Source organism: Lemur catta, chromosome 24, assembly GCF_020740605.2.
Source record: "Lemur catta isolate mLemCat1 chromosome 24, mLemCat1.pri, whole genome shotgun sequence".
In the NCBI taxonomy this organism is placed as follows: domain Eukaryota; kingdom Metazoa; phylum Chordata; class Mammalia; order Primates; family Lemuridae; genus Lemur; species Lemur catta.
This window is the reverse complement of record NC_059151.1, coordinates 3828643-3852100: the sequence shown is the minus strand read 5'-3', so window position 1 is coordinate 3852100 and position 23458 is coordinate 3828643. Positions and strand designations below refer to the sequence as shown.

At 35.7% G+C, this 23458-nt stretch overlaps 1 protein-coding gene across 11 annotated transcripts in view; it reads left to right on the top strand.

Annotated features, from left to right (window-relative positions):
* The window catches only part of MAPK10 (mitogen-activated protein kinase 10), a 263304-nt gene extending 240097 nt beyond the window's left edge, over positions 1 to 23207 (top strand). For 8 of the 11 annotated variants that reach the window (XM_045536763.1, XM_045536761.1, XM_045536767.1 and 5 more), the window contains 5 exons: positions 848 to 1030; positions 2573 to 2697; positions 14337 to 14400; positions 15987 to 16064; positions 22296 to 23207. In XM_045536763.1, coding sequence (XP_045392719.1) covers positions 848 to 1030; positions 2573 to 2697; positions 14337 to 14400; positions 15987 to 16064; positions 22296 to 22438 — 593 coding nt within the window. In that variant the 3' untranslated portion in view covers positions 22439 to 23207. Of the gene's footprint in view, positions 1 to 840; positions 1031 to 2572; positions 2698 to 14336; positions 14401 to 15986; positions 16065 to 22290 lie in introns of all 11 variants that reach the window. The other 3 variants (XM_045536770.1, XM_045536769.1, XM_045536766.1) reach the window with 2 other exon arrangements.
* The last annotated feature ends 251 nt before the right edge of the window (positions 23208 to 23458 follow it).

Below are 23458 nucleotides of genomic sequence, written 5' to 3'. Positions count from 1 at the left end.
GGATATGTCTGTCAAAAGAGCTAGCTCCAAGTTTTGAGGTATTAATTTTCAAAGAGGTAATATTTTTTCCTGTGGAATTCCCTGTGCTTAATGTACTTACTGAACTTGGAGGTACTTAGATGGAAATCTGTTGTCTTCAGTTGAATGTCCCTCTGTTTACCCTCATATTGCATTGAAAACAATATTCAGATATCAGAAGTAAAAATGATTGGTTTTAAATAGGTGACTACTTTGATAAATATAATTTTTAGGTCTTTGTCAGAGAATTAATGAGTTATTTTACTATTAAAATTATATTGATCCCATACATAATGTACATGAGTGGAAACATTAACATGAAATTTCCAAATTTTTAGGGAAGGAGGAAAAAAATTTTAAAGGTAATTTAGGAAAAGTGTAAATGAATTTTATTTAAATAATTTGTGTCCTTGTCATTTTTAGAATATAAATAATTGAGGTAACTTCAGGATAAAAATATCACTACCATGTGTCATTATATTTTTTCTTCTAAATCACATGATTATATAGAAGTTTATCTCAATGTAAGAGATTTTTTGTGTTATTTGAATAACTTTTTACCTTTACAACCCCAAGACTATTTCATGATATCCTATTTTGTTAAATAATTCTAGTTCCCCAAAAGTATGTAAGTTCCAAAAGTGAATTTAAACTTCCAAGAGGATTCAATCCCTGACAATTCTGATTTATATATTTTTGTTCTTTATTGCTTGTTAAACTCCACTCGTGTCGACTGTTCAGGATTCTGAGAAGAGTTAGCTTCCTGACTATTGAAAGGCAGGAGCTAGTGGTCTGCACTTCCTTTTTCCCTTAACGATTCAATTCTCAGATATTGACCAGTGGAATAAGGTAATTGAACAACTAGGAACACCATGTCCAGAATTCATGAAGAAATTGCAACCGACAGTAAGAAACTATGTGGAGAATCGGCCCAAGTATGCGGGACTCACCTTCCCCAAGCTCTTTCCAGATTCCCTCTTCCCAGCGGACTCTGAGCACAACAAACTCAAAGGTATGCCCTTCATGGATTACTTGGGAACCACTGTGCTAAACAGACGATGGGTTAAACAAGCACACAATATTGATCTCTCTCTCTCTCTCTCATTTTTTTTTTATTTTTAGTTGACATGTAATAATTGTACATATTTATGGGACGCAAAATGATATTTTAATACATGTATACGATGTGTAATAGTCAAATCAAGGCATTAGCATACCTATCTCCTCAATCATTTATCATTTCTTGAACTTGAACTACTTCAAATTAAGGAGAGGTATTTATTAAAAGATTTTTCTTACAAATGGGAGTAATCAAAGATGTTAGAATTCTCTGGATATTCAGAGGGAAAGATACGTGTGTGACAGTAGTGTGGGTTAACTATCTCATGGAGGTCTATTTGGAATCTTAAATTTATTTTTTGGAGTGTACTTCTAAAAGACCAAAATAATATACATTGAAATCATTGTTCCAATCCTTTTTGTTACTTAGAAAATATTTTTGACACAAGTTTTTAGTTGTAAAATCTTGGAGATGCAGGTGTCTGAGTTTCTTTTATTTGTTTTTATAAAGTACTTAACCACTAACTTTTCATTATAGAGTAGTAAATGAGACTACATATTTTTTAGTCAATATAAACACTTCCACTAATAAGTAATTGAATATTTTCACTGTTTTACTTTCAAATAAGTTGAGTAACAATATTGATGTAGGATATTTCTTATTTCTCGTAAAACCTGATTTTATATAAAATTTTATATATTTTTAGAGATTAAAATTAATGTATCTTTTAATAGTGTTATTAAATAAACATATATACTTACTGATTATTACCATATAATTTTATAACTGCTGTTGCCCACAACCATGAAATTAATCATGATAACATGTGTATAATAGTTTTTCATTACTGTCTGGTGTAACATTGGACTGGCTTCAGTCTCTAGCTACTTGATTTCACCAAATCATGATTTCATGGATTAAAAATGCCTGATGATTAGAGAATGTTAAAATAAAATTCAGTAGTTGAATATTTCTATCACATCCATTCCTCAGGTTGTTTTTTTGGTACATAGGAAATTTGTAGTACGTGATCTCTTAAGTTAATTTGAATACTCAAATTCTAATAATGTCAATGCATGAATGAGAATATAAAAACATACACATTGATTAACTTCAAACAGCCATCCACACATTTGTTGAACATCATTCATTTGCATTTCCCATGCTCTTCATCCTATTTTCACACAGATTTCCCAAGCAGATTACTTTGCCTATACAGATTTTCTGGGTTGATGAATTTTACTTAGAAATCTTAAGTAAATGATCATACTCATATATTCATAGCATCATGGCCCATAAAGAACCCCAAATGAAGCCTTAGACTTGGAGACACATGTAAAATGCATTTCCTTTTCCAGCACATCAAGAAATTTACCTAATATTTGGAAGGAAGATATGATTTGATTCTTCGTCTTGTGAGTTCTCTTTCCATTCAACAAATGTCTTTACTAAGATAAAAATCTCACTACTTGTTTTTCTCATTCGTTGTTTCAGCTAGCCAAGCCAGGGACTTGTTGTCCAAGATGCTAGTGATCGACCCAGCAAAGAGGATATCGGTGGATGACGCCTTACAGCACCCCTACATCAACGTCTGGTACGACCCTGCTGAAGTGGAGGCGGTAAGGCATGCGCTTCTCATGCTTTCCTTCTGCAAACAAATCACAGCTCATGGTGAAAACTGAATAGGGTTAGAAGCCAAAAGAACACACTAGGGACTGTCATAAAATTCATGAGTCAAAAGCCTATTACCTGCCCCTCTACTCTATACGGACTCTGTCTCTCCCACTGGGAGGAAAGAGGATTGAAGTCTTTGTCATTGACATTTTCCTTTGATGAGTAACATCAAAAGGTTAGGGCATGTCCTCAAGTCAGTTTCTGAATAATAAATCCATTTTAAGTTCTGAAACTACTGTTTTTGTTTCCTGATTTTCCCCACATGATACGGACATATGTTTAATACAGTTAATAGGCATTATTTTTGTTTGCCTGAGAAGAAAGTCAGTTGACATATGAAGTTTATTATATAAGATTTAATAGCAACTCTCAAACTATAGAAAATACTTATCAAATATTTAAATAAACATCAACTGCAGAACTTGAATTATTTAAGGATTTTTTAATAGAAATTTGAGAATTTTTATTAAGGAAGAAAAACTTTATTTTATTAAAACAATAAGAAAACTAGTTTCTTTTAATATTGCATGGGTAGAAAAAGCCTCTATTGCTTTTTGCTAATAGAGAAGAGGACTTCACAATGCCTGTCAGTATGACCTTAGATTATACAACCAGTTTGTTTCTTGATGCTATATATATGAACCCACTTTTTTCTTCTTTTTTTTGGAAAATAATTTCCCTCTTTATTTTTTTTTTTAGATTTTTTGAATCATTATTATTGATTACTTTGGATTTCAATTGGGAAAGCTTGTAAAGAATTTTTCATATTTACAACTAGACATAGTGCTGTATTTGATAAAGCACATGAATTGAATTCTCAGGGAAGCCATATTTGGAGCTTTTATAAAAGAAATTATTTTCAAAAAGATTTCTCAGATTATTTCTAGCATTTTAGAAGTATAAGAAAGTTATATCTAAGTTCCCTTAAATATTTCCACAAGTGGGACAAACTACCCCATTTCACAGCAAGGAAGAGAATAATTAACAATGATATCTGAGATATTTAAGATGTTAGTGATTTCATTTTCATACTATGTTATACTATTTTTTATGTGTTTTAAATTTGTCAGTCTAAATATTTCCCAAATGCTCATCACTAGTTTGGTCTATGTCCATTGTGCAGGTCACAAGTGACCTTTTGTTTTCAGGCGGTGGAAAGACAAAGAAAGAGGTTACTGAGTGATGTTGTAACGTGAAATATTATTCTTATCTCCCCATTCTAAAATTGCTGTAGTTTAAATTCTGTTTTTCAGACTAAATGTTCCTACGAATTCTTTTAAATATGATTTGTTCTACTCACATGGAGTTAACAAACTGGCCGAATTCCTCCCTCAGCTGTTCTCTCCATCTGTCCTGACACAAGAACTAGCTCTTTGAGTCTTAGGATTTCTTATTATCGCAGCATGTGTCATGCTGTGGAAAAGCTTGTGCGACCCATGGCAGACTTAACTTGAGAAATAGTTTACTGCCATCTATCTGTCATGGCAGACCCTTTTAATGTGGAGTTGAACTCTAAGTAGGTTTGTTAGACTTAGAATGTATAATATATAAATTTAGAAAGACAGAGGAAGAAATGTGAGCAACAATGGATAGGAATTTGATGCACTCTAATTATGTGTTTAATTATAGAAAGAGCAATTCATATTTTGTGGCTTTCATTTGCTTGGTGAGAGTTAAATCAATGTCTCTAATTCCTAATATCTGCCATTTGTAGAATTCTGAATTTCCATCTGTTTATGCTGATGTATTCATTCAGCAGCAAAATGTGAGCAATTTACTAATTGCCTTCTAGAGAAAATATAACTCCACTACATTTTGCATGCCCAGTGCCTCAGCTGTTAAAGTGAAGATATCTTTTGAATCACATTTGGATTGTTTTGTTGCCATGTATTGTGTTGGCGGGAACTTGTCAAAATGTTTGTTGTAGACAGAGGTAGCCACCTGCTTTTAGGGGCCCCTCTCCCTGTGTGACTTACAGCAGGAATATGTACTTCACTGAAACACTAATTCATTTGTTCCTATTTTTAGCAAATTTTTTTCTTGATTTCAATTCAAAAGATATTCAGAATTCACTGAACATATAAAGGTCTCAGGTGTCAAAGGCTGGAATGGTTGAATTGTTTTATTGATGAGTAGAGTCCATGCTCCAGATTCTCTTTTCAATATATTGTCCTGAGCACTTTAGATCATGAGTGCTGTTAATCTCTTGAACTGAAAGAACATTCTTTTAAAACAGGAGGAAGGAACAGAAATTATTTTTCTAGAACGTTCCACATATGATGCTCTCTGAAAGGCTGAGTTATGGCTTAGGTATCCTGTCAGGTTCTTCCAAATACATGATTTTATTTCTTCTCTCCTAGGTGATACTTTAGATATTGTGACATCCACCTATTCAATTCAGGGTAGTAGGCATTTGTGATGGTGTATTTTATTTTCTTTTGTTTCATCCTGGAAAGAAAGAAGTTATCCAACTGTGGCATCTGTCTAGGATGTAATCCATAAACCATGGGAGAAAAAAATAAGTAACGTTTTCCCCTTTTAGTGTTGCTCCTAAGACATAAGCAAAGAAATCAAGTGAGAACTTTGAATTTGACAGAACTAAGGTGTTCTGTCAATTAAAATTTGCCAAATTGTATACTAAGAGGAAGAATAAAAAGGGGAAAAGAATAGGATTAGGTCAAGAGAGAACCTCTGTCAGACAGCTTTGCCTTGAGGCAAATAGGGGCCATAAAACTGGCTGATTGCTAGGAAACATAGCTCCTTCGGTCCCCTGCTCTGTTTGGATACCTGTAATGTTGCTCCAATAATCAAACCAGACTTAAATTTTTTGCAGTCACAACAGAATCTTCTCTTAAACACTATGTATACAAGTTCCAGGGCAGCTGTAAAGCACTCCTACCCATCCTTACATCATTGTGAGTCTTTTCAATGTGGAACCCGTATTGATAAAGAAACTGACACTGCCCTTCAGAGGTGACATTGTTTTTCTCATTCTAGGAGAGGGGGAAAACATACTCAGAAAGTATAATCCCTAATGATAGTGAAAATGAATGTGTTATCATGTGAAAACAAAGTTATTAAACACTGTATGATGTTTCTGTTGACTTATTTTTAGCCTCACATGAAAACTATAGAGATGAAGTCAGAATGTCATCAAAACTATAAATAGATCAAAGCCTATAGACTGGAAGTTGAAGAGCTACAAAAAAGTCAGAAAAAGGCTAGGCAGGAAGTATTCTTAGGTGCTAAATCATGGTAACCTTCAGATTCAGGGAAAGGGCTGAATCTGAACATTTTCTTCCTGAGTGTAGAACCACTGCTTAGGCCCTAGGGCATCCATTATATGTGAGGAGAAGGTAGAATAGATTCATCCAACGATGAGACAGAATATTGAAAAGGTTACACTCCCTTTTTACAAGTCTATTAAAAGTTTATGGTCTTTTCCAGAGTATGTGGTATAATAAAATTATTATGTCCCTTTCTAATGGCAAGGAGCTTGTAAGAATGATAAAAACCACTTCCATAATTTGCTGGAGGTTTAATATGAGACTCACAGGGTCATTTCTAGAATCGTGGCCCACAATATCTTGTGAAAGAGAATGAAATTTATTGTTTATGAAAAATGTCTCTAATCAATGACCAGAGGAAACTTCACACAGTTTCTAATTCCAGGGAGAATCTGATTTCTACCACCAGGTGCATTTTGAAAACTGAATTTCATTTGTGTTTCTCTATAAAAAAGTGAAAGATAAAATAGCTATGCCTCAGAAACTTTTTCTGAATATTTCTTATCTCATATGTGTGTTGTTTTGGACTAAGTTCAGCAGAAAGCATTTTTGATGACTTTGTTTCATGACATATGTGCCAGAATGCTGTTTCATAGTACAACAATCTGTCACCACATCTTTTTCTGAAGTAGGTTTGCTCACACTCTTGCTCTACTTCTGTGTGATTCCTGTTTAATCACAAACAAGAGTTTATTCCCACCCAGGATTCTTATACCCACACTCACAGAGAAGTTCTTAAATAATAAGTAGCTCTCCCATGAATGGAAGGGTTAGCTACAATCTAAGAAAAAAACTTGGCTGACAATGACTTAATTTAAAATATGGTCACATATGATCTAGCCTTCCCAAACCAAGGTGCTCCAGGCAATGGGAGAAGACCAAAAGCTACAGAATGTAGAAATCAAGGTAATGACATGGGGAAACAGTAGAGCACAATGGAAACCACTTAGGGTCAAAAATTAGAAGACCTAGACTTGAGGTCTTATCACATCTTGGACAGGTCCACTCCATTAGTTCACCTAAATTTGTACTGTGCTTCAAGCATACACTGCCATTGAGGATTCATTAATTCCCATAATAAAAAGACATAGTTCCTGCTATTTAGTAGTTTATAGTATAGTAGAGTTGCCTATAATATACTCACTTGAGTGATAAAGAGTTTTAAAGACTCAAGGTAAAGGAGTGGAAAAGATATTCCATGCAAATGGAAACCAAAAGTAAACAGGAGTATCTATACTTATGTCAGATAAAACAGACTTTAAATCAATAACAGCAAAAAAGGACAAAGAAGGTCATTATATAATGATAAAGGGATCAATTCAACAAGAAGGTACAATAATCCTAAATATATATGAACCCAACACCAGAGCACCCACATTCATAAAATAAATACTATTAGACCTAAGAAAAAGATAGACAACAATACAATAATAGTGGGGACTTCAGCACCCCACTGAGAGCACTAAATGGATCATCAAGATAGAAAAGCAACAAAGAAACACTGGACTTAAACTGGATTCTAGAATAAATGGACCTAATAGACATTTCCAGAATATTGTACCCAACAATTGCTGAATATACATTCTTATCAGCACATGGAACATTCTCCAAGATAGACCCTATTTTAGGCCACAAAACAAGTCTCAATAAGTTTTTAAAAATTGAAATCATATCAAGTATCTTCTCAGATGACAGTGGAATGAAACTAGAAATTCATTCCAAGAGGGACAAAACTATGAAAATACATACAAATTAAACAACCTGCTCCTGAATAGATCTTTGAGTCAATGATGAAATCACGGTGGAAATTTTAATAGACTTTGAGAGAAAATAAAAAAGTGACACAACACATCAAAGCCTCTGGGATACAGAAAAAGAAGTACTAAGAGGGAAGTTTATAGCATTAAATACCTACATCAAAAAGATTGAAAGATCACAAATTAACAACCTAACATTGCTCCTCAATGAACTAGAAAAATGAGAACAAACCAAACCCAAACCTAGCAGAATAAAAGAAATAACAAAAATCAGTGTAGAACTAAATGAAATTAAGGCCAAAAAACAAGACAAAGGACCAATGAAACAAAATATTGGTTCTTTGAAAAAATAAACAAAATCGACAGATGAAGAGAGAAGATTCAAATAAGCTCAATCAGAAATGAAAAAGAAGGCATTACAACTGATTCTACAGAAATACAAAAGATTGTCCATGACTACTATAAACATCGCTATACCCACAAACTAGAAAACATAGAGGAAATGGATAAATTCCCAGAAACATACAACTTCCCAAGCTTGATTCAGGAAGAAATAAAAACCATAAGCAGACCTATAACAAGTAGTGAGATTGAATCAGTAACAAAAAATCTCCCCCTCAAAAAAGCCCTGGACCAGATGGATTCACAGCTGAATTCTTCCAGATGTACAAAGAACTGGTACCAGTGTTGCTGAAACTCTTCCAAAAGATGAAGAAGGAGGGAATCCTCCCTAATTCTACAAAGCCAATGTCACCCTGATACCAAAGTCAATATCACCCTGATACAACGAAAGAAAACTATAGACCCATATCTCTGATGAACAAAAATATCTGTACTTGTATGTTTTTCACAGCACTATTTACAATAGCGAAGGTATATAATGAACCTAAGTGTCCAATAAGCAGTGTTTGGATAAGAAAATGTGGGGGGGTGTGTGTATAACACACACACCATGGAATACTACTCAGCCATAAAAAAGAATGAAATAATGTCCTTTGCAGCAACTTGGATGGTACTGGAGGGCATTATCCTGAGTAACTCAGGAACAGAAAATCGAATACCTCATGTTCCTGTTTATAAGTGTGAGCTAAACAATGGGTCCCTGTGGTAGTAGAATAATAGACATTGGATGCTGTAAAAGGTGGGAGTGGGTGAGGGCTGACAAATTACCTATTAGGTACAATGTACACTATTTTGATGATGGGTCCACTAAAAGCCTAGACTTCACTACTGCATAATATATCCATGTAACAAAACTATACTTGTATCCCCTAAATCTATACAAATAAAAAAAGTATTTAAATAATGTCAAACATCATCTTTTATTTCATCTCTTTAACTGACAAGTTTTCCCAAGTTAATAGATAGCATATTTTTGAACACAGTAATTTCTCTTCATTCATTTGCTGATACTTGTTGAATGTCTCATATGTACTACTTCCTGTGTTAGACTGGTGAACCAAGATAAAATCTTTGTCCCCGCAGTCTAATGAAAAGAAAAACAAGTAAATGTTGAGTGATAAGTATTCCAAATTTTAAGCTTATTGTACAATAGAAGCACATAGAAATAACTCAGTAACATAGGCTAAAGAAGGTTCTTTGGAAGGACTTATATCTAAACAGAAACATGAAGGATAAAGCAGGAATTTGTGTAGAAAGATAGGCAGAAGAAATGCTATATGCAAAAATCCCAGGGTCAAAAAAGGATTGGGAGAATTGCAAATCTTTGGGAGTGACTTAATGGAGAAGAGTGAGAAATTATTTTGAGCTTGTAAGCAAGGACCAGATAAGGAAAGAGTTTCTAAGCATTGTTATGGACCATGCATGCTACCCTAGGGTGAAGGGAAGCCATTAGCCTACCAAGCAGGATAATAGCATTATCAGATTTGAACTTCCAAAAAGTCACTATTATCTGCAAATTGGGATGAAGTAGAAAAAAGGGAGATGGAAGGGAGGGGGATAGATCTGTAGCAATCTAGATTAGAACTGATGGTGGCTTGAGAGTAGACAGGGGCAGAAGATTCTAGAGATGTTTAGAAGCTAATAATCAACATGAATTGTAAATAATTAGATTTGGGGTCAAAGGAACATGGAGTTCAAAGATGACTGATAGCATACAGTAGTTGGTTAATATGCGTTAAAAGAATCAAATAAAGAAAGGTTTATGACTTGGGCACTGGGTAATTGGTGGTGCAATTACTGAGCCTTTTCTGTTTGAGAATGATAGAAAAAATTAATTTCCAAGGAGCAGGAAAGAGAATTTCCATTTTCAAGACATGATCACAATTTTTGATGGTCTAAGGCTAATAAATTTGCAACCTAACAAATGAGAAACCTACAGAACAGAATGAAAAATAAGGAAAACTGAATCTAACTTCCTTATGAAACCACTGGAGCATTACTTAATTAAGCTTTCCAATTACACTCAATTCACATTATAATTAAAATTTGCATTACTAGCTTTCAAAGTTTCCTATGGTCACCTACTGCTATGATGTCTCCAAGCAACACTAGTGCTTTGCATAGATAACACATCATAATGCAATGCCTTGCACATGGCAAGTTCTTAAGAGAGGTTTGACCAATTATCTGGTTAGATATTTGTTCTACATTTGGAATTAGGTTTCTCTTAAAGCAGTGTATGAAACTCTTTCATTGCAAACTAAGTGACTTGCCCAAGGTCACTCATCTTACTAATATCAGGGGCAAGGGGGCTCCAAGTTTAGTGCTCTTTCCATTGTTCCTTTTAGGAAACCTATGACTTATTCAAGAGGCTCAGAGATTCTTCTTGCTTACTTTGGCCTACAGGCTACATTTGATTATGAGGCTCAAATCTTGTGTCCACCTTGATTGTAATTCATAAATCTCTTTGTCTTATATTTTAAAATCTTAGCCCATGATATTTCTGTCCAGAAGTCATTTCATTTTACCAGGAAATAGACATCATTGAAGACTGAAAGAAAATCCTTACTTTCTCTAGAATATTTTCTTTCCCATCTATAAAAATGAAGCATACTTAGGCAGATGACAAAATTTGCTCTTATTATGGTATAAACGGTTAGAGCAGAAGTTTTAATCTTGCTGCACATTAGAATCATTTGGGGAGTTTTAAGTATCCTGATGCCCAGGGTTTACCCCAGAACATTTAAGTAAGAATTTCTGGGATGGGATCTAGGCATTAGTGTTTCTAAGGCTCCCAGATGATTTCAATGTGCAACCATAGTTGAGAATTCCTAGGTTAGAGCAAATTGATGAAAATGATGAACTCACACCCAAGCGCCTCTTACTTAATGTTATTTTCCAGCCACGAGGTGGCAGCATCACAGTAGGGTGCACATCCTGTCACCTGTACTGAGTGGACATGGAAATTTGTATCCGTGATACTAATTAACAGTATTTTTGAGGGTCCCTCCAGCTAGAGAACAGCATTGACTTTTCTTCCTGCTAATCTCTGTTGCTTTGTTTGTCTAACAAAACCTTCGATTATGTTTCTCTCAACAGGTTGAATTAGCAGGAACTATATTATAAGCCATAGTTTAGTAGAAAAACACAAAGAACACACATTTCGTAATTTTGCATTCAGACACTTTTGAGTTTAAATATTGCCTGCACCACCTACTCATATTTAATCTTTTTGTGCTTCAGTTGTGTACGTAGGAGAGGAGGGTTGTCCTAAGGACTAAACAAGATAATATATGAAAATCAGCCTAGTCTGAATGGTACTAGGATGATGAAGATGTTGAGGAGAAAAATGATAATACCAGGATAGAGTCAGTTATACAAGATCCAGGAAAACCCAGGATACAGTCCTCTTTTGCTTATGGTCTTTCTTTTCTGCATGTGGGTCTTTTCCTTCCCTGTTGTGTGTGTTTCCTATTATTCAGATTCCACTGGGGACTACTTCATACAAATAAACATGCTTTAGCCTCTTTCATTTAAAAGAACAAAGAATCAAAGCCAACATTTTTTACTCTACCTCTGCCTGTAGCAATGGAAGTTCGTGTTCCACCTTTCTAGCCAAGTCTCTGTAAAATAGTAGTCCTTGTTTACTCACAGTTATTCTAGTTCACTTCTCAAACCGTGAAACTGCTGTGTCTAAAATCAACAGTGCCCTCTTAGGTGCCAAGTCCAAAGAAAACTGGCATCTGACGTATCTGTCCATTTGAGCAGTCTGACAACACCCTCCTTCCTGCACTTGTCCCCTTGGATTTCTGTGGTGACCACTCTGCTCTTCTCCTCCAGCCTCCATTGCTGGGTCCAAGTTGTTTTCTCTTCCCTTAGAATCGTGTATCCCAGTTCTCTCTCCTTATAGCCCTAATTTCTTCTCTCCCTGGAAGTCTTACCTTCTACCACAGCTTTAATTTTAATTGCCATAAATGACTCACATCTATATATTGTCCCATAGAGCTGTTTTGAGTTCCAGATCTATAAATCTGGAATTTAAATTGGCAGCTCACTATTAGCATGTTAAATATCAAGCTGGATATATCTCCTATCCACGCAAAATCTATTCCCCCTCCTTATGATTCGTGGCACTACTTTCTACCCAGGTGATATAACCAGATACCCAGGAGTCACTTCATACTGCTCCCTCAGCCATCTTCACGTCTAAGTTAATTGGAGAATTTAAGCCTTTTGCCTTCTAGGTAATTATTGATAGGTAAGGACTTTCTACTGCCATTTTGTTCATTCTTTTCTGGTTGCTTTGTAGATTTTTTGTTCCTTTCTTCCCCTCTTTCTGTCTGTGTTTGTGATTAAATGATTTTTCCCTAGTGGTATGCTTTGGTTCTTTACATTTTATCTTTTGTGCATCTACTATAGATTTTTGTCTGTGGTTATCACAAGGCTTACAAAAAACATAACAGGGCACTTTAAGCTGATAATAACTTAACTTTGCATTAGAAAAGTACACTTTTACTCCACTCTTCCTCTCACACTTTAAATCTTTGATGTCACAATTTACATTTTTTTATGTTGTGTATCCCTTAACACGTTATTGTAGCTATTATTATTTTTAATAGTTTTGTCTTTTAACTTTCATACTAAAGATACAGGTCATTTACACACCATCATTATAGTAGTACTAAAATGTTCTGATTTTCACTGTGTACTTATTTTTACCAGTAAGTTTTATACCTTCACATGTTTTTGTGTTGCCAGCTAGCATCCTTTTCTTCTGGCCTGGATAACTCTCTTTAGCATTTCTTGTCATACAGTTCCAGTGGCGATAAACTTAGCTTTTGTTTATCTGTGAGTCTTTATCTCTTCTTCATTTCTGAGGAACCGCTTTTTCTGGTTGTAATATTCTCAATGAACAGGTTTTAAATTTCAGCACTTTGATTATATCACCCCACTCTCTCCTGTCTCTGAAAATCTTGTCCAAAGCCTTTCCTACAACAGCTGATTTTGAGGGATCCATGTTCTCCTGGGCTTGAGTCATTCTTGTTGAGTGACTCTTAGTTTCTCACAGAAACGATTTCTTTTGGAGTATTGGACAAGGACTAATTCTAGGGTCCCCTGTGTCATGGTGCCATAAATTTTATAGCTATTCTTTGTGCTTAACCCAGTGTCAGCCAGAGTAGCTCCTCAGCCCCATCTTTCTCTACTCCATGGTGACTTATTTTTCCAAGAGATTTTTTTTCCCCCATGTTACTTAGCCTGAATTGGAGCTACTCAAGCTACCACAATAGATCTCCCCAAGTAAATGTCAGGAAGAAGAGGTCAGGGAGTTTATTTGAGGCCCTCCTTCCTGGAAGGCATATAGATTGGTGAAAATCTCTCCTGTTCCATATCTGAACTCCATAGAGGAAGAGGCATACTGACTCCATAAGTCAGACGGGAAGCCCTGTCCCATCATTTGTCCTAGAGAGGACTAAGCAGGGGACCACTCAAGGCGTCAAAGTGGCTCACCTCAATAGACAACTGGCAGTTTCTTCTGCCCAAGGGGGGAAAAAAGCTTGAAATCATTTAAATATAGGACACACAGCAATAAATAAAGGTATTTTTTGATGCTTCAAGAAAAATAAAAGGCGGATTTGGTCTAAATATTTCTTTATATTGAGGACTAGTGCTATGGTTAGGAGATATTCTGGATGGACTTCTTCATAAAAATGCAACAAAATCCTATCAGTTTGGGATAGTTTGGGTATGGATCTGTTATAGGGCAAGTGAGGGGGAGACATTACAGCAGCTTCTGGACCCTTGTAATGACGTGTCTTGTTTGCTTTTTAAAAGACCAGTGATTAGTTGCCCATGCACGGGTTGTGAATTAGATTTTGGGAAGTGAACTCTCAGGATTTGGGTTGTGCTGCTTTATTTAGTGAGCAGAATATACTGAAATATAAATGAATCCCCAAGAAGTTTGTGCGGAAATTTTAACTTCTGAACCACTGTAATTATCTTGTAATTTATAGAACATTCCACTCGCCACCCAAACCAGTCAATGACAAGGTATTCTCATGCACTGTAAGAGTTTAGTTATGTTTAGGTTTTGCAAAGTTGATTGCTTGTTTTTTTGTTTTTTTTTTTTTTACTTGACAGCCTCCACCTCAGATATATGACAAGCAGCTGGATGAAAGAGAGCACACCATCGAAGAATGGAAAGGTGACTCTACTTTAAAAAAGTACACTATGTTTTTAATTAACACTCAGAAAGTATCCTCAAGGCTTTTCCTCTATTGGTTTATACTAATAGTAATATAATTGCATTTGCTAAGAATGAAAGGAATTAACTATTGATACCTTTTTAAATAGTACTGATTGTTGAAGTGTTTGTCATGGTGAGGGGCAAGCTTCAGTTCAGAATTAAACTTTCCATGTTTATACATAAAATTATCACAAGAAATACAATCTTACAGTTAATTCTGAGATAATTTTAGACTTTAGAAAATAAAAGATAGTTAATACAGGAATTCCACTGGTTTTACAAGTCTTGATGATTTAAATAGAAAATATGTGTATCTAAGTGGCTTATTTCTTATTTATTTCTTAAAATTAAAAAAAAAAGGAATTAATGATTGCATTAATTCATTTTTTTTCAGCAAAGTGTTTCCAAACACATACTACATCTTGAAGATTATACTCAGAGTGAAATAAAGCAGAAAAACAAATTAAGCTTACAAAAAATGATTAAACTAATACACAATAGAATAAATATGAGAAAACCAAAGCGGATTGTAACAAATGATCAGATAAAAATGGGGAGGAGCATAAAGGAAAGCTTAGAAGGGAAAAAAATTTTAGGCTACCTTAAAAGAATTAAATGTAAATTTGGAGGGAAAAAAGGAAAATACCAGATGGGAGGCTAAGAGGAGAATAAGAGTGGAACGAAACAAAAACATGTTATAAGAATAGTAAAGAGATTGTCAAGGGGTCATGGTGAATATGAAAAAATGAGCATATGAAAAGATTCCAGATGGTAGATGGAAAAGTCTTGCTTTGGTCTAAGTAAGGACAGGAAGATAATCCTTAGGAATTCATGAATAAGATATAACCATCATTTGAAGATATGGACTAAATAGTGAGAAATTTGGGAAATGACTACTTACAAAAGCTGGTGATATATTGTAAGCCATTGCAAAGCAAAAATGGGTAGGGCTACATGATTTTTAGATAAAGGGAGCAAAGTAAAAAAGGACTGAATACATCTAATTTAACTCTGGCAACAAGAAAGCCAAAAATGAATGCTAGATTAGGAATGAACAAAATAAATTTTTTATGTGTTGGGTTTTAGGCAAGTTTAGATGTAAAAATAAAAGATATGAGTCTGGGAAAAAGATACAGTAAGACATGAAAATTGTAAGGGTTGGAAATAATTTAAAATTATGAGAATATTTGCATCTCCTAGGGAGTGAGTATAAAAAGAAAATGGATAATCAAAAACACAGCCATTAAAATCCTTAATAGATGAAACTAGAATGCATCAGAAGTTCCCCCAAAGATTCAGAAAACAAGTAAAATGTGTATTCTGCATACATTTATTTATCCAATTGCCTTAATGAGCACCTACATGTGCCAGGCTCTATGCTAATTGCAAGGAAATAGAGAAATAGGGAAATAAGGGAATCCTAATTGATTTTTCTTTTACTCAACTCCATCAAAATGTTATTATTTTTCATTCACTAATGAATCTCTCTGTAGATTAAGGAGAAATTTGTTTTCTGTAATAACACAGATAACTGTTTCTTACAGAACTTATCTACAAGGAAGTAATGAATTCAGAAGAAAAGACTAAGAATGGAGTAGTAAAAGGACAGCCTTCTCCTTCAGGTACTCACTCTCAGTGAATAACTGATAAACCAGTACTTGTGTAATCTCTGGCTTTTGTGTAGGGATTGCAGCCAATAACATTGCTTATCAAGCATATGGACAAATGTCACATGATTGTTTCCCTATAATGATTTCAGTTTTGTTCTTTTCGATATCTGGGGTGGCATTCATTCTGATTATTCTGAGTGTAATGATTCAGCATAAAACCAATCAGGGCATGTTTTTTTTCTCCTGGAGAGCCAACTGTTAAATATTTATTGGTACACCACTGTGTGTGTGTGTGTGTGTGTGTGTGTGTGTGCGCACACACGCAGTAAATTATGCTGGAAAGAAAAAGCAGTTACTGAAAAAAAAAGTCTGAAAAGTCAGCATTTTTGCATTCTCTGTTATATTCATGTTTTATCATTAATGTTTGTCTAGCATATTTTATTTTGTAAATAGGTAGGATAACGTAATTTTACAATGTGGACTCTCTTACTATTCAGGTATGGCAACACTGGGAGTCCTGCAGCAAGGGAATAAGTTAATGCAGTTTCTCAGGGATAAAATGGTTCTGATACCCAGACCCATGTTATAGTGATGCTTTCAAAATGTAACTAGGAAGTTAAATGTGCACTTGTAGAATAATTTATAGGTTTGGAATTTGTTGATGGAATTGTTGTATATCAATAAGAAATAAATCTAAACTTCAGTTACATTTCTAAATAAATAATTGTACTCCCTTCTGCTATGTGATTTCACTTGCTTAGTGATTTATTTTCAAGGATGGCATAGCTGCATGCTTCCTGAATTGATTTGTAAAGATTGCTGAGGGAATAGCAGTCCATGAATAGAAATTAATTTTCTTCTAAAAGCATTTGTTATAGAATGTTAGAGCTATCACAAATATAGGAGGCCATCTAATTCAGCAACGCTCATGTTTGTTCACCCACCCCTATTCCACCTGAGAATGAAAGCTCCTGTAGCAATAATGACTTACTAAGATAAGGATGCTGAGTGTAAGGATGGGCAGAGCTTTGTCAAAATCTCTAAATCAAAGATAAAGCTCCCTTGGCGATTTTAATATACAACCTCCCCTTCCCCAGCGTGGCCCATATTCCCCTCCATGGGAGTATGTCTTAAGGTCTCTAATGTAGTCCAATAATTTTATTTAATTTTCATTTAAAAATATCAGATAAGTTGACACTCAAGATCATATCGATAGTGAAGGGACTATAGCTCAGTGATTTCTGCCACTCTAGTGTTTTTTTCTAATTCTTTTTATCTACCTTATTTTTTTGGTAGTGGCTGTTGTTGAGGGATCAAAATAATTTCCTTAAAAAAAGCAGAACAATGTTTTCCCCTGAGACGATGAATATTTTTTATTAGATAACTTCTAGCTGAGAAATTTTCACTAGCATAAATTACTTCTTTCTGTGAAGCCTAATTTTTTTAAGAAAGCTGAAAGCAGCTAATATTCCTCATTTATAGCCCTGCTAGTATTTTTGGTTTGTTTTCAGTGACAAAAATTTGTGATGCTTTATTGATGGTATAACATTTTTTTAAATGTGTATCTCTACTGGTTTCTCCCACGTAACATAGAAGGAAGGGATCTTTACCACATTGCCTGGATAAGTAGACATTACAATCAGATTCAATTCAGTTCAATTCTGTTTAAGAGATTTTCACAAATTGCTTGGCAGTAAATTAACAACTTAAAGCCAAGGTCCATGGCTGGTCACTTATATTGGTGTTGGTTTTATGGTTTACAAACCTTATTTATTGCCTACATGAAAATAGACTTGAATGGATCATCCAGTAAAGCCAGAAGGTGCTGCAGCCAGGGAGACATACAGAAGTAAATATTTTTCATCTAACAATGGTGTGCTGGTTAATATCTAGCGACCATCATTTAAAAAAAAAAAAAAAGAATTGACTAGTAGCACTTACCAATTTCTATGGTGTAAATATTCTCACCGTGACCACTTTTAAGCTACCAAAGTGACATCAATGAAAGCAGAGTTGGAAAGGGATGCTAACAATTGGCTCTAAGAAGCCACTAAATCTAGCTCCAGCATCACAGAGCACATCATTTTCCCACCGTAACACTAGAGAGGAACCGTTCCCATAAAACAAGCAGATGTAATGGGAATTTTATAAAGGAAGCACTGGAAGAATTTGTGCTATATAAAATCAGGAACAGTAGTCCGTGGACCCCTAGAGATACCAGTGATAAAGACTCTTGACAGATTCTGAGCTTTGAGTAATTGAATAGTAATTGTAATTTGCATTCAGCATTGATAAAGTAGAGGGCAGGATCATTGCAACACAGAAGGTAAGCATTACAGAGAACCAGCTGATGAGCAAAGGGAGAAGACAGACAGCGAAACAAAATGATTTCCTCTGGCCAAAAATAGTTTAGCAGTTTCACTAGTTTAATAGCAGGGAGAAAGTTGCTTCCCTCACAGAACCTACCTGGAAGAGTTCACATAAAAGACATTCAATGCCATTTTGTTAAATTGAGCACTTACTTTGCACTCAGCAGTAGACACTATGGAAGACAGGAGAAATAAAGTACAATATAATGAAAGAAGTCAAAAGAAGCAAGGGAAATGCAAGCATGAGGTAATCACACAACAAAGCTATATATGTAGTGAGGGGCTGACTTGTATGGCATAACACTCAGAATATTCTAGAAGTGTGCTGAGAATATGCTAGTTATTAAAATAAGTGCAGTAGGAGTGCTGTGTTTTTTATAAGCACAGACTGCAGCAAAATCCCGTTTTTGCAGAACTTATCAAAAGCTACTTTGGCTTTTGCTGCCTTCATTTGGTATTGTTTATACATGTAAATTTGTGTTTTGCTGGAGAAATTTCCTCAATATTCTTTGTGTAATTTCTCTAGCTGTCGTTGTGGGTTTGTGTTTATTTGTAAACATCAAATTGCATTCCTATAAGGGAGCCTTATCTCAGCTAAGCCTTATCGCACTCTTAGTGGATCATTACTGAGCTTTAACCGTGACAGTCAGAACGTATCCACATAATCAGCTTCAGCCAGGATAGGAGAAAAAGCCTATTTCAGAAGAGCAAGACTATACTTTTTTGGTTGGCGTTATGCCAAAACTTTATTTTAAAACTTTCAAATTTATTATTTTATTGTTATTTAAATAAAGCATGCTAGCAAAATTATTTCTGATTCCACTGGCATTTTGATTAATTATAACATTCATAAGATGTATATGCCATCATTTGATCAGTTTCATTTCCAAACCACACACACAGAGATTTCTTATTCAGATAAATCAGTGTATTTCTGCACACTAGCAGTGAACAGAAAACAATTCATTTATAATAGGATCAACAAGAAAAAGATATTTAGGAATAAATTTAACAAAATAAGTACAAAAGTTTGTACTCTGAAAACTGCAAAACATTGCTGAAAGAAACGAAAGAAGACCTGTATAAATGGAAAGCCATTCCATTGTTCATGGGTTAGAAGATTTAATATTGCCAAGGTGATGATACTCCCCAAATTGACTTACAGATTAAACACACTACCTATCAAAATCATAGCTGCCTTTTTGCAGAAATTGACAAGCTGATCTTAAAATTCACATGGAAATGTAAGGCACGCAGAATAGCCAAAACAATCTTTAAAAAGGACACAGTTGGAGGATTTACACTTCCTGATTTTAAAACTTACTATGAAGCTACAATATTAAAGATAGTATGCTGCCTGCGTTAAGATACACAAATAGTTCAATGGAATAGAATCCAGAGTCCAGAAATAAATCCTCACATTTATGATCAATTGATTTTTGACAAGGATGTCAAGACAATTTGATGGGCAAAGAATAGTCTTTTCAATAAATGGTGTCGGGGCAACTGGATACCTACATGCAAAAGAACAAAGGTGGACCCCACCTCGTATTCTATACAAAAATGAACTCAAAATGTATCACAGACTTAAGTGTGAGATTTAAAATTATGTCCTAATAAAGTTGTTACAAAAAGATATATGGGCATCATTTTATATCTCAAGTCAAAACTAAATCTAAACCTGTGGCACCGTGGTTTGAAAGCCATTCTATAATGTAGGAATCTATCATCCAGGAGACAAATGGACAGTAAGAGAAAAAGCGATCTTAAACTCTATGGGGCCCGCAATTGATCAGGCCTTTATTAGAGTCCTGTATCCAGTTTTAATCTCTACCCTTTAATAAGGATGTGGAAAAATTGAAGAGGCTTCCGTGAAGTTCATCATAGTGACATTAAATTATTGGAGACCAGAAGTTATAAAAGAACGAGAAGGCTGTAGCTATAATTTAACGCAAAATCAGGGGAGAAAAACAACCAGAACTGGGCATTTGGGCGACGGGAGGGAATCCGGGCCTGTCTGCTGTCAGACGAAATCTTGTCACGAGAGGAAATGAACTAACTCTGCACCATATCTATAAGGGATATAATCAAATAAAGCTGGAATAAATTGAAGCCAGATAACTTTACATTACACATTCTGAGAGTGAAAGTAATTATTTGCAGGAAGACAATGACGAGAGCACTTGAAAAATCTCTTCTAGAGACATTTAAGATCAGGAAGCATGGACAACGTTAAGAATGTAATGAACGTGAAAAAATGCCTAAGCTTTTCTGTATATGAAAATATCAGGATATGAAAGAATACATATTAAATGATCACAACTAGGGAAACTTCCTAGCAAAAAGACTGGAAAGAAAGATACCAAGAGTTTAACAGTTCTTATCATTTATTTGAGGATCAGTGCATAGCAGTATATATTTTCCTGTATTTTTTTACATTTCCCATAGTTTACATAAATATATTTATAATCAACAAATACAACTTTAAAATATTTATAGGATACACACAATCTGTCTTAGTTTGGGTGTTTGTATGCTCTCTGGATACTGTCACATTTTCATCACACTTTTTCCACGGGCAAGAAATGTCTACCCCAGAAACACAGCAGATTGTGTTAGTCCTTCCGCTTCCTTAATGTAGTTTAGTTTTGTCTTTCTGACTTATTAGGTCTATATGATAACACTATTGTAACTTATTCTGGATTTATTATTTGTCACCAAGTAGATCTTGCATACTATATCTGCACAAGTAAGATGCAATTCTAGTGAGAATTCCTCATCTCTTATTTTATTAGGTGATTCTATTACAGATATTCTTAATAGTGAACTATTTCACAAAGCAAACATTTTACCTCTCAGTTTGTTTAGGCGTAATGAATATATAGAAAGTAACAGTAAATATGTTTCCAGGGTGCCATGATTTAATTATACTTTTGCATGCTTTTGGCTCATCTTTCTTCTGTTCTCAAAGTGGTTGTAACTCAGCCAGCCTTTGCTGAATGATTACTATGAGCAAGTTTCTGCTCAGAGTTTCAAAATCTTTATGTTCCCACATAGCAGATAAATAAAAGATTTTTTCCCAAATTAATCCAAGTTAAAAATTCAGAGTTCTTATTGGAGATCCTAGGTAAGCTGGAAAATAAGAAAATAAGCAAAAGCTATGCTCTGGCCTCTCCTATTCTTGTGCCCCCTGCTTTGGTAACTTTCATCCATAGTCCTACTTGGCTTTTCTATGTGTATTTTAGGTTTGATGTTATATTAATGAATATTAATAATATTTACTTTGTATACCTTCGTTTCTCTAGAGCTGTAGTCTTCAGGTAATTCAGATTTCTGGACTTAAGCTCAGCCCATACTTGTGGGAAAACACCCGTGCATGTGTTTGTTTTGAAAGCTCCCTGCGGTAAAAGCAGCCAGGCTCAGATGGCTACATTAAAGGGTTTTTGCTCATCTATCTTATCCATAAACCAGCGGTTTTCTATCTGTGATGGTCTCTGGAGAGCTTTTAAAAATTGCAAATGCCTGGACCAAGGCCAATTATATTACAATACTGGAAGAGCAGGAGGAGGGGAGCTGGTATGACTGGATATTAGTGGACTTTTTCCTAAGTGTTACAGGTGATTTCTAATGTAGAGTGAGGTTTGATAACTACCGCACCAGCCTGTGAATAACTTGTGACCAGAAATGCTGCGTTGTTTTGTCTTGATTTGCACCGTCTACTAGAATTCCCGGTATCCCTGTTTCATGAAGGTTCATCAAATGGGTGAGGGACTAGACACCCCCCATTGTGTTTGTCCATCCCTGAATCCTGACTGGCACGAAGATGGGTCCGGTTCTAGATTTAGTCATGTTGGTCTTCATTTTCTTAGCACAGGTGCAGCAGTGAACAGCAGTGAGAGCCTCCCTCCATCCTCGTCTGTCAATGACATCTCCTCCATGTCCACCGACCAGACCCTGGCATCCGACACTGACAGCAGCCTGGAAGCCTCGGCGGGACCCCTGGGTTGTTGCAGGTGACTAGCCGCCTGCCTGCGAAACCCAGCGTTCTTCAGGAGATGATGGGATGGAACACACACACACACACACACACTCACACACTCACACACTCACGCACACACACAAATGCAGACACGCCCCGTCAAGAAAACAGCAAGGGAATTCGAGCCTAAAATCGAAACAAATCTTTCAGCCTGCTTCTTCCCCAGAGTCCTGTATTGCAGCTCAGCTCAAATGCATATTTAACTTCTAGTTGCTCTTGCTTTGGTCTTCTTCCAACGATGCTTACTCCAGAGAGCCAATCAAACACAATTAGAGAAGCCTTTTCCATAAAGTGTCATTTTAATGGCTGCCAAACCAGCAACCTGTAACTGCCCTCTCAAACGGCATGACAAGGTGTGCAGTGGCCCCGTCCAGCATGTGTGTGTCTCTATCTTGCATCTACCTGCTCCTTTGGCCTAGTCAGATGGATGTAGATACAGATCCGCATGTGTCTGTATTCACACAGCACTAGTCACGTAGAGATGCTACTGCCAGTGTCCTCAGGGCTCTGCCGAGACATCGCGCACTGGGGTACCACCCGGTCCATTTCATGTGATCTATTACTCTCACATAAACCCATCTGTAATATATTGCCAGTATATAAGCTGTTTAGTTTGTTAATTGATTAAGCTGTATGTCTTATAAGAAAACGTGTAAAGGGGGAAAACATGGGGGGGAGTGAGCTCTCTTGGACCCTTGGAGATGTAGCTTCCAAGTTTGAACCGATTAAATGGCACCTGTATACCAATTTGCAGAAAGAACATATTTGATGCTTATGTAAAGTGTGGGGGGAGGGGGTAAGAGTTTTCAGGCACCACGTGGTTTGGCCTTTAGAAGGCAGGTGTGAGCAGAAGCTGAGGGTCTTTCCCGTGACAGGGGACAGTAGGCGAGACTGGAGGGTAGTGCTGCAGCGCAGACTAAGACAGAAGGAAGATTGTTACCCAGACGCTAGGAGATGCCGACATCCATATTTTAGAGAGTTGACCCAACCATCTGTCA